This window comes from Sceloporus occidentalis, unplaced genomic scaffold, assembly GCF_023333645.1.
Source record: "Sceloporus occidentalis isolate IW3139 unplaced genomic scaffold, rSceOcc1.0.p SCAF_2, whole genome shotgun sequence".
Taxonomy (NCBI): Eukaryota; Metazoa; Chordata; class Lepidosauria; order Squamata; family Phrynosomatidae; genus Sceloporus; species Sceloporus occidentalis.
The window spans coordinates 234711686-234723926 of record NW_028316982.1 but is presented as its reverse complement, the minus strand read 5'-3'; the positions used below and the strand labels follow the sequence as shown (position 1 = coordinate 234723926).

Here is a 12241-nt window from a genome sequence, read left to right as displayed (position 1 = left end):
TCAAAATGCACCTGCCCTCTTAGGCTTTCATTCATTCTAACATATAGCACCTTACTTCTAACTTAGTCATTCTGTTCTAAAACATGGAACTCAGACCCATCCTACAATTTTTGTGCACTAAAATACATATCATGGTAAAGTTGTAACACCAAAATTACTTGTAGCAGAAGTCAGTTGTGCTTGGCACTGATTGGTTAGTACCTATGATATTATTTGAAAAATTGCTTATTGTAATTTTGTACTATAAGAAGAGTTTATTTTGATAACTGACAAGGTAACAAATTCACTGAAAAGCAGGCAGCCCACTTGTGTGGGCTAGCCCGGCTAGGGGGATTGAGTGTCACTTCAGTCATGTGCATGTATATCCTTTCCATTGTAAAGCTCAGAGAAAGCTGTACTCAGCCCCTGGCTTAAGGATTCTATGCCAGCTGCCTTTATATACTGATGGCTGTGTCCAATAGCAATTACTGCAGTAATGCAATGGTTCTATTGCTTGAGGAAGCCCTGTTTTCATGCTTGCAAAATGTTCAGATCCAACAATTTGAGTCTCCTGGCACAAGTGCCTGCATAAGACATTGTACAAATACTTTCATATTCATTATAATTCCAATGTGACAGGTGTTGCTTGTATTAATGTATGATTCCATATACTTGTGTATAAGTTGACCTGTATAAGTTCAGGGTAGGTTTTGGGGCCAAAATTGTGGATTTTTATATGATGTGTAGATATACTGAGGGTAAAACATAAGGGCATGTAACCAAGGGTGTAAAGGATGTCCTGCTTGCTCTCCCTGCATCTTCCCAGCCAGACTGCCTCCTTCAGAAGCACCTTGGCTGGGAAGAAGCTTGGGGAGCGAACACTCACACTCCCTGCATTTTGTTACTGTATTTATCCGTGTATAAGTCAACCCAGGTTTTGGGGGTCAATTTTGTAGTATACATTTTCCAACATATACATGAGTATGTATGGGTACTTGTTCTGCTACTTTTGCACAAGGACAGCACTTGATACCTTTGGCCCTTTATGTTAGTTAAGACTTTGCAGTTAAGGCCAAGCTACAAGTAATGTGAATTTTCTGAGTCCCCCCAGCCCCTCGAATAAATTGTGGGTAATTGATCAGGTTTTAGACTGTGTTGTGTTTAGAGGGAGGATTTGTTGTGGTGCTGACAAAATGTTTGCCACCATCAGCTGTTATTAACATGAGTAGAAAAAGCTATCATTGCTGTCCAAGGAAGATTAATAATAATAATAAAGATTCAATAATAAAGAGTCATTTTAATAAGGAGTGTGATATAGATGTAAAGGGCTAAACCTCTCATAAGCCATGATCTTAATTCTGATTAAGTTTCTTTGTGCCTGCTGTTTATAATATTAAAAAGATCCACAGTAATTGTTACAAAGCATGATCCTTAAAACTGGTTTTAAGTTTGGCTTCTGGGATTGTTTTCATTGTATCACTTTTTAAAACTGTTTTTTTTTAAAATTAGTTTTTAAAGCGTGTTTTTATGTGTTGTGTATTTATTGTCTTGGGAGACTATGGCAGACTGATGATAAACAAATATTTTAAACAAAACATTATTTGAAGTACTAATAAGGTGCTTAATGTTGTCATCTTTAAGGATTTTAATGGAGCCATTTGGAAGCTGGATCTGAGTTTCTCCAATGTTGTAAGTCCTTGTTATCCCCCATTATGCATCGTTTTTTCCCCAAGTGTTCTTAGTTTGTATTCTCTAACACTCATTTCGATACTTGTTCTAGTCAAAAACACATAAATAAAAATACTGACATATTCAAGTGTTCCTTAACATTCATTTTGATACTAGTTTTTTAAAATTTATTTATAGGTTTTATGGTCCATAATACAACATATATAATAAAACTTTACAAAATATTATCATTATTAGATCACATGCTTTTCACATACCCTCCCCTCCCTCCTTCCCCTTCAATGTCTATGACCAAGTAAATTAGTATCCAGTACCCATAATATGGAATATCTTATTAATAATTTCTCTAACTTCGTTGTACCCCTTTTCAGCTTTAACTTTCTCAGTCCAACAACCCCATTTTTCTCATCAGACCATTTTGTTTATTTGACCATTATATTTTCCTTTTCTTTGCCTCAAATATTCAAATAAAAGATATTCTGCTATAATGTGACCAATCCCCCCCCAACATTGTTTATTTTCCTATCCTAATGCATTTACAGCATGTGTGGCCCATAACAGATTTTTTATTATGTAATTTCCTGTTTTAGTCAATCTGAATTTTCTTAAATTCAGTTAAACAATGCTCTTTATCAAACTGAAAGTTTCTCCCCATCATCCTGTTTATCTCTTGTATAACATCTACCCTGATCAATATTTAAAAAAAACAAAACAAAACAAAAATAACATGATTGAAAACCAGAAATATTTTGTTGCTGGTGTTTTCATTTTTGGTAATCTTGGCAGTCCAAAAGGACCCTCTGAGGAGAAGTCCGGAATCAGAAAGCTAGCTTATGGACCCACCAAAAGTTATCTCTCTGTGAAATAATAATAATAATAATAATAATAATAATAATAATAATAATTATTATTATTATTATTATTATTAACATCTAACCCCAAATTTTGTGCATAGGGGCACTCTCACCACATATGAATATATGTTCCTTTTTGACCACATCCATGCCAGCAATTTGGCAAATTTTGTTTATTTATCATTGCTATCAGATATGGGTTTTATACCATTTGCTAATTAACTTTAATTGTTGTTCTCTTACTTTTATATTTTTAGTTTTAGTTATCTGAAAGAGCCAAAATGTGAAATCTTTAGTATTTTTAGATCTTTCTCCCATATACCCACCAGTCCTTCCTTTATACCAAATTGTTTCTCCAAAAGAAACTTGTAAACCTTTCCTATTAACCCCTTTTCTACCCTAATCCTTCTTTTCAGCTTATCCTCAAACTGTGATGTACTGTCACCTGTTCCTTTTATTTCTTGTAAAGTTCTACTTATTGACATTAACTGAAGCCAATATTTCTTCACAAATAGTTCAATTAATTTTTCAATCCTAATTTGTTTCCCTTTCAGCAAATAAGTCCCCTATAATTCTATATCTTTTATCTTTTATTAATGATTCTTCCTAACTCTTGATTTCCTCCTTTTTTCGATATTTTAATGAGTACCATTTTAAATTGTCAATTTTTATACTTTTAAACCATTTGCTCCATACCTTTTGTATTGATAGAAAAGGGCCCTTCTTCACAACCACAACCTTCTTATTTGGTTTTGTTTGAAATATAGATGTGTAATCCATGTTATTCACATATTTTTTTTTAATTTTAACCCACCTTTCCCCCTCTTTACATTCAAAATCTAATAATGTAACTATTTGGGATGACTCAAAATATAATTCCAAAGATGGAATACCTTATTGTTTATCAAATATCTTTGGCTTATACGTGATAGATAGAAGCCAGTTCTTTTAGTATTGCACATATGCAGTGGTTTTTATAGCTTTTGTTTTTTTTAAAAATCAGTAGTTGTTCATACAGTTGGCCCTCCATTTTCGCTGGAGATCTGTTCTGAACCCCCTCCCCTTGCGAAAATGGAGGCTTGCACATATTCAAGTCTCATAGGCTTGAATGGGTTGTGCACCCATGTGCGCAGCCCGTGTGCCTGCGCCATAGGAAATAGAGGAGGTTGCCCCTCTGCAGATATTCGAGGGTGCGGATCTGAGGAGTTAGGAGGGATGACTGTACAGTTTAAGGTTGCCCCCCTCAAGTACCGCATGCCATCCAAGGCCAAGTAGAATCTTTTTTTAAAACCAGAAATTGACTTCCAGTTTACTTTTTGATTTTAAAAGACAAGCTGAGTCCCTCAAAATAAATGACAAAATTTACCACACAGCTCGAGTGTTGTTCTCCAGGGGTTTATTTTCCTGCTTAAAAAAGATCTCTGCTGGGCCTAAAATGTTGTTGAATGGGACAAAAAGTGACAAAATGGGCCCGGTGCCCTGTGAGGAACATGGGGGCATTCTCAATAAAAGAGAAATGAAATGAATTTGATCAGTGTGGTAGGGGTACAGCCTCCAAATTCTAACTGTGATTGCATTGCAACCCCCAGTCCCTGACAGCTCACCATCACTAATATGTATAGTTGCAGTCCAGTCTTTAAATTTCGTTTAAGTTTGAATGTCCACTGTATTTTAGGAATCTGATATTCAGTAGACTTTGTTTTTCTAAAAAAAAATAATAATGTGACTAACAGTAACTCTAATCTTAGTATCTTTACTTTGGAAGGCACCTGAAAGATCATCCAGGCTAATCCTTTGTTAATGCAGGAAATCCACTCCAGGATCCCTGATAGATGGCTATCCAGCTTGCTTAACAGGCTCTTACAAAGACGAGTATAGGCCTGAACAGAGAGGCCAAAAGAAAGCTGCTTTGGGTCACTTTGGAGGTATGCTGATTAAATGTCACATGCATCTTAAGAGGCCGGAAGCTTTGCCAAAGCTGCACTCCAGTCCTTAGTTTCTGGCCTCTTAGGGCGGTTTCCACCCTCTTAGGACGCATGCATCATTTAAACAGCATACCTCCAAAGTGACCCAAAGCATCTTTATTTTGGCCTCTCTGTTTGGGCCCTATGTATAGCTTTTTGGTACTTTTATAAAAAGCCCTCTGAAGAATGGTTGTTTATATTTTCTGCTGTAGACTCATGATCCAGAATGCCTCTTCAGTTTTCATTCTGGAAGGATAGAGGCTGTGGCTGTCTCACCAATTACATATATCTTGGCTACAACAGCTCTTGACCGTAAGTGCATCTCTTTTGATTTCTCTCTCTAGATGATTTATTTGTTTGTTTCAACAACAATTTGTTGTTGTTGTTTTAAGTGCCACATATTAGTAAAATTTTGGGTCAATGTATATGTACATCCAGAAGCATTTTTTTAAAGAAAGCCTTTATCATCTAGAACTGAAATAGTGTTTTGCGTTCAGTTTGTTAAGTAGTATTTAAACAACACATAAACAAATTGCTACATTAATTTTATTTGAAAAAAGTAGCCTTCTACTTAGTAGCAGTATCAACACATTGCTAAAGAAACTTTGCTAAGTAATGTTGCAAAATAAACATTGGGCGCTTTTAATGATTTAATAATTATAATTTCTATGCCCCTTTTAAAAGGTAAATATTATGACAACCATTGATCTTCTCAGTTTGCAAGATGGGTTATTGTTGTTGTTGTTGTTATTTTGTTTATGAGAAACTGATCTCAGACATAGAGGGCTATGTCTGTTTAGTATAAAATGATGGAATATTCTGTAAAAAGATGGAATCTTTCCTCAGTTGAAGGAATATCTTCCAAAGGATGAAAGAACTTCTTACCAACCCAGTACCTTCTGCAAGAATGCTCTTTTAGTTTATAATAGACTGTAGATATGAAGCCAGGTTTCTCAAGGAACACACACAGCAGTCTGTCTCAGCTTTCTACACTAAGCATGTTCTTGGAGGTATTTGAAAAAGCCATGAAACTATAAAATAGCCAGACAAGATTCTTTCAAAGATTTGGGAGGGATGAAAAGAAATGTGATTCACATTTTCAATCTGGCATAGCAGAACCGATGGTATAAATTTTAGAAAGCAGTGTAGCTACATCTTTTCTTTTTCATAGATCAACAATTAAATTGTCTGCCACAGGTTCAGTACGTGTCTATGATTTCATTGGTAAGGTGCAATTGGCTGAAATAAAGTTTAAACAGGGAGGAACAACAATAACCTGGGCACCAAGAGTGGTAAGTAGTGCAAGATAATGTAACATAGGACAAGAAAATAAGGTATTGATGGAACCTATTTGTTTTTAATGTACCAGTGGTTTTTCTGGATAAATCTGCATGCTTTCAATGAAGGTCATATGTTTAGAAGAAAACTCAAAGCATAATTTCTGATAGTTTATAGCACTTTAAACAAACATTCAAATTCCCGTTCCTATGTGAGCAATAAACCTTTCTTCACTTATTTCTATGTCTGAATCAGAGATTTAAGTATTTTAGCCATGAAGGGTATTTAGGGTAGAAGTGGGCAGTCTTTGGGTCTTTAAATGAAATTAGATTTCAGCTCCCCATCAGCCTCACCTAGCATGCCTAATGGTCACAGGTAATGGGATTTGTAGTCAAAGAGTTTCTGAAGTGCCACCACTTTCCCACCCTTAAGGAAACAGGTTATACTGTGTGGGATATAGACATCTGGTTTTATCTTTCCTTTTATTTGATTAGGGTGGATATAGTGATCTAAAATTGCCCTGGCGATGGAAAAGGGGAGAAGGAAGCTAGTCTTTTTCATTTTCTTTTTATGTTGTAGGCTTTCGTATTCATCCTCTTGCATAAATTTACATTTTTGTTTTATTGACTTACTTGTGTGCCCTTTTCTGAGTCTTCTATTAAGGATGATAATACTATTTTGATACTGGCATTAGAAACAAAATATGAGTCAGTGTTTTTTTTAAATTACTTTGAATATATGCAAACAGTACATAATTTGCATTGATTTATAAGATAATAACACAGCTTTAAATTAGCTCTTTGTTTTTATATTTTGTTAATGTTATCTGTTTTCTTTCTGAAAGACGAATCCTAAAGGAGGCGTAATTGCTGTTGGCTTTCAAGATGGTGTTGTGCGCATTATTGAACTTTACAATCCTAAGGGTCTCCCTGTTGTTGCTGGACGGGAATATGTAACAGATGCAGCCCTGCGTCTGAAACAGGCTTTCAAGCCTCATACCTCTGCAGTTACTGCATTGGCCTATGAACGCAATGGAGAAATACTTGCCACAGGAGTATGTTTTGATTTTTTAAATTGCTATTTACTAGAAGGCTGTTTTAGAATTTTTTTTATTTTTCCAAAAAATTGGGCAGAAGGTGATGCTCCAGGGCCTGGTTAGTGTTAAAGTTTTTCATTCTTGTAGGGTTCATAGTCATCCTCTTACATGATTGTTTTATATGTTAGCTCTTGAGTGTTCTGCTGGTGCCATATTCCACAGGAATATATTAGACTTTTTCATTTAGCACTTACTAATCAACTGCTCACATTTTATTTTTCTAAGGAGTTTATCACATGGGAGGAATTTCTCTTAACTTCGAATGAAAAGAAAGTGGGGCCAGAACGCATTCACGTGAATTTGCCAGTTCAGTGAATTTATGTGAATTCGAATTGAGTTCGAACTGACTTTCCATTGCCCAAAAATACTTGGCATTGCTCGAAATTGTGTGTGATCACCTCTCACGCAATAACGTGAAACCTTATGATTGCGTTCGGACTGACTTCTCATTGCCCGAAATTGCATGTGGTAGTCTATCACGCAATAACGTGAAACCCCATGATTGGACTCAGATTGCCATTGGATTATACTTCCAATTTCCCTTGTCTGATAACTTCCAAAAAGACAGGACACCAGCTAATACTTCCAGGACCAGGTGCCATTTTCCTCCACCATAATGCACCTTGACATGGTTCAAATTATTTTTTGGCCAGACACGGGATCCAGACAGTTTAGCATTCAGCCTGAAATAAGTTTGTGAGTGGAAGATGAGTAAATCCTCTGGAGTTTACTGGTAATAGTAGGTGCAACTGCTGAAGTAAGCTTCTGTTAATGAAGCTTCATTTGTTGTTGTGTGCCGTCAAGTCATTTCCAATTTATGGCAACCCTATCATGTGGTTTTCTTGGCAAGGTTTGTGCAGAGCAGGTTTTGCCCTTGCCTTCCCCTGAGGCTGAGAGCATGTGACATGCCCAAAATACCCAGCAGGTTTCATGGTCAAGCAGGGAATTGAATTCTGATGTCTAATCTGAGTCCAACAGTCAAACCAGTACCCCATGGTGGCTCTTCCATATAGCTTCATACAAAAACAATTTTGATAGTTGTAGTATGGGACTCTTGTGTTTTTTGCTGAAATACATTAACATGGTTGATTTTTTGGAATGTGTGGCTCTGATAATTTGTCCATCTTCTCTTTTTCAGAGTAGAGATAAAACTGTTTTTTTCTTTAATGTTGACGACAAATATGATCCAATTGGGTTCATTAGTGTTCCAGGGCCTGTACAGGCATTGCAGTGGTCTCCTTCGTCTCATGTGAGTAGCTAGTGTATATCACAATATTTTTGGCTTATGTTTTTTGTCCTATACTGTATAATATACTTAAGGTTCATTCATACACACACATATACACACATACTTATATAGTACAATGCTGATATTGTACATTCAGATAGATCTCAGAAGGTTACTCAAACAGATCAATGATTATTGTAAACAAAATTTGCTCAGTGTAAATTATGAGAGAACTAAAATTATGGGGTTTAGTATAATGCCCCAGACCTACAGTCAGTAGATGGGAAGTTATTGGAACAAGTGTCATGTTTTAAATATTTTGGAGTGCTGTTTCATTAGTCAGGCTGTTGGACAGTATATACTGATTGTGCTAAAAAGAAACTTTTAAAAAGATATAGTTGTTACCCTCAGATTCTATAGAACTAGAGGAGCCTGCTCAGATCTCCTAGTTTTGTAATTTTTAAAACTGAAACCTCTCCCACAGATGTTGTATGGAGCTGGTAGTTGGTAATCACTTGAAGCTGTCCTAAACACATTTATCCATTCTCAAGAAGGTACATGGGACCAATTCACATGGGTTATTTCCCTCACACCAGCTCAGAAGTCAGGAATATGTTAGCTTTCTTTCTGTTAACTGTGAAATCCCCCACTTCCTTAAAAAAAAAAAAAAAATCCTGTTTTGCCAGCCAAAAGCTTCAGCATGTCTCCCTTCAGTTCTTCCTTTTCAAACTACAGTGGACCCTTGTTATACGCTGGGGTTTGGTTCCAAAATCTCCCGTGTATAACAAAATCCGTGTATGCTCAAGTCCCATTACATGTAATGACATAGCAAAATGGTGTCCCTTATAAAAAATGGAAAATCAAGGTAAATTTATACTTTTTTAGAACATTTTCAAACCGTGTATGCTTAAATCCGTGTATAAAAAATCCGTGTATAAGAAAGGCCAACTGTAAATGTATTTACTTCATTTCACTTAGTGTCTGCTTTCTTCTTTTTACAGTTTGAGTATCCCTTACCAAAAAATCTAAAATCTGAAATACTCCAGGTTCTGAAATGAGTGGCTGAGATAGTGATTCCTTTCCTTTCACGTGGCTCAATGTACAAAAACTTTGTTTAATGCACCAAATTATTTTAAAATATTTTATAAAATTCTCAAGTTATGCGTATACAGTGTATATGAAACATACATGAGTTTTGTTTTTAGACTTGGGTCCAATATACAAGATATCTCATTAAGTATATGCAAATATTCCTAAATCCAAAAAAATCCAAAACTGAAAAGACTTTTGTTCCCAAACACTTTGACTAAGGGATACTTAGCCTGTACCTCTACTCCATTTCAGTTAAAAAAACAAAACAAAAAACCTCATCTCCTTTTCTTAATTATAAAGCCTTCACCAATGGCAGATTTAAACAATTTGACACACTTTAACTACCATATTTTCCGGCGTATAAGGCGACTTTTTAAGTCTGCCTTATGTGCCGGAATTAAATCCCAGAGACAGGCGAATGGCATAGCCACCTCCCTATCTCTGGGGTCCTTGCTGAGTCCTCTCCCAGCCAGGAGGCACTCATGCCGGCTGGAGGAGGCCTCTCCAGAGGCCTGAGAGAGGATCCTCGGCGGCTGGGCTCTCACCGCCATTTCCCTCCCAAAAAGCAGCGGGGAAGGGGCTCCAGAGCCAGCTGGGCCGAGTAAAAGGGCTGGCCCCTTACTCCTCCGCAGCGCCACCGCCGCCACCCGGGATCCTCCACTCATCCAGCAGCTTTTGTGGAGGACTTCTGAAGCCGCCCGGGGATCGGAGGATCCCCGGCGGAGGCGGCAGTGCCGCGGAGGAGTAAGGGGCCAGCCCTTTTACTCGACCTGGCCGGCTCTGGAGCCGCTTCCCCGCTGCTTTTTGGGGGAAAAATGGCGGCGAGAGCCCAGCTGCCGAGGATCCTATCTAAGACCTCTAGAGAGGCCCCCTCCAGCCAGCATGAGACCCCCTCAGGGGTGTCCAGGGATGCTGCCGGCAGGTGACATGGGGGGTTGTCTTATACCCCCCGTTGCCTTATACGCCAGAAAATACGGTACCCTGGACGAATGCTATGGAATTCTGGAAACTAGCTTTGTGAGCCATTTAGCCTTCTCAGTCAGAGAGCTCTGGTGCCACAACAAACTACAATTACCAGAATTGCATAGGATGGAGCCATGACAGTTAAAGTGATGTCAAACTGGATTATTTCTCTCTGCCAAGGGAGTCCATGGTCAACAGAAATTAATTGTTAAATTAATTAATTGTTCTATCATCATATAAAGATATACCATTGGCCCTCCATATCCTCGGATTTTTGTACACAGATTGAAGCATCCACGGTTCAAAAATATTTAGAAAATATATAAATTCCAAAAAGCAAACCTTGATTTTGCCATTTTGTATAAGGGACACTATTTTATTGGGCCATTATGTTTAATGGGATTTGAGCATCCATGGATTTTGGCATCCACAGGGAGTCCTGGAACCAAACCTCAGATGACACCAAGGGCCCACTGTATTTGTCACATTCTAAATGGCAAAGTGTACCAGTTTGGTTGTAAGTCTAAATTAAAGTTAAAACCTAAAATTTATGTGAAAAAGTTAGACCAGATATCTCACACTGGCTTTTTAAAAATTAGATACCAAATTATTACTTTTTAGTCAAGTTTATATCCTGTTGTTCTTCTTTTAGTGTTTACATATACTGCTTTAATATACCATATGTGTGCTTTAGCTTAATGGATTTTTTATCATGCCTTATTGCAATATTTTATTGTAATATCATGAGATTATAATAATATTTTGTTGTTTGCTATGGCTTGTTAAAGCAGTAAAATTGAAATAGTATTGAATTTATAGTATACCATATATATTTGACTGTAAGTCCGCCTCAAGTATAAGTTGAGGCCAACTTTTGCGGCCAAAATTGTGATTTTTTATATGACCCGTGGATAAGGGTCAGACTTCAGGAGGGAGCCTGGCTGGGGAGAGTCTGCAGGGTGATTGGTTGCCTTTCCCAGTGTCTCCATAGCTGGGCTTTTCCCCGCGGAGGAAGCCGGGCTAGGGACAACTGTAGGATGATCAGTTGCCCTACCCAGCCTCTCCCCAGCTGGGCTTTCCCTTGCAGAGGCAGCCTGCCTGGGGGGAGGCTCTTGAAGAAGTATCATATTGACCCGTATATAAGTCAAATTATACATGTGTATATACAGTGGAGTTTATCACACAGGAGGAATTGCTCAATTTCAAATGAAAAGAAAGTGTGGCCAGAATGCATTCACTTGAAGTCGGTAGTTTAGCGAAATTACATGAATGCTCATTGCATTTGAACTGGCTTGCCATTGCCCGAATTTGTGTGTGGTAGTCTATCACGCAATAACGTGAAACCCCATGATTGCGCTCGGACTGACTTCCCATTGCCCGAATTTGCGTGTGGTGGGTTATCATGCAATAACATGAAACCCCATGATTGCATTCAGATTGCCATTGGATTATACTTCCAATTTCCCTTGTCTGATAAACTCCAGTAAGTAATTTCAGTGACTTTGAAACAGTGGGAACAGGAATAATGCAATTACATGGTTGTTGTTGTTATCTTGTTATCTTGCCCACAAGTCTAAATCTGCCAGTCACCATCAGTATCCAGTACTGTGCATGTGCCTGATGTTTGTTCTTCCTGTTCTGATTTACAGCGAGAGAATAAGCTGCTTATTATCTGTGAGAATGGTATTGTAGTCCAGGTTCTTTCTCCACACCCAGATTATGATGCAGGATCTACCTATAAAATGAAGGATTTACCTACAGAGTATTTTCGGTTTTGGAGCATAAAATCTCGGATTTTGGTAAAGTACAGCAGTAGAGATATGAATAGTTATTAGTTAACTGATTAATTAATTCAATAATTTAAATTAATTAATTCATAGTCATTATTGGAGTGACACTGATATCACAAAATTTAAAGAAACGGCTGAATTCAGTAATTTGTATTATCTAGATGTGAGGGTCCAGCAAAGCTGGTGGCAAGACATACTTGCATTACCATTTTGTACTTGATTTCTAACCAGTTCCTAGTGATTAAAAAAGAAGTAAGAAATATGTATAACACTGCAGGGCAGAATTACTGATGCATAATCATTCTAAA

The 12241-nt window shown here is 37.4% G+C and overlaps 1 protein-coding gene across 3 annotated transcripts in view; it reads left to right on the top strand.

Annotated features, from left to right (window-relative positions):
• Positions 1–12241, top strand: part of CFAP44 (cilia and flagella associated protein 44) — a 96769-nt gene that overhangs the window by 27642 nt on the left and 56886 nt on the right. For 2 of the 3 annotated variants that reach the window (XM_089512455.1, XM_089512457.1), the window contains 6 exons: positions 1621–1668; positions 4699–4798; positions 5684–5778; positions 6609–6818; positions 7999–8109; positions 11793–11942. In XM_089512455.1, coding sequence (XP_089368581.1) covers positions 1621–1668; positions 4699–4798; positions 5684–5778; positions 6609–6818; positions 7999–8109; positions 11793–11942 — 714 coding nt within the window. The remainder of the gene's footprint in view (positions 1–1620; positions 1669–4698; positions 4799–5683; positions 5779–6608; positions 6819–7998; positions 8110–11792; positions 11943–12241) is intronic. The other variant, XM_089512456.1, reaches the window with a different exon arrangement.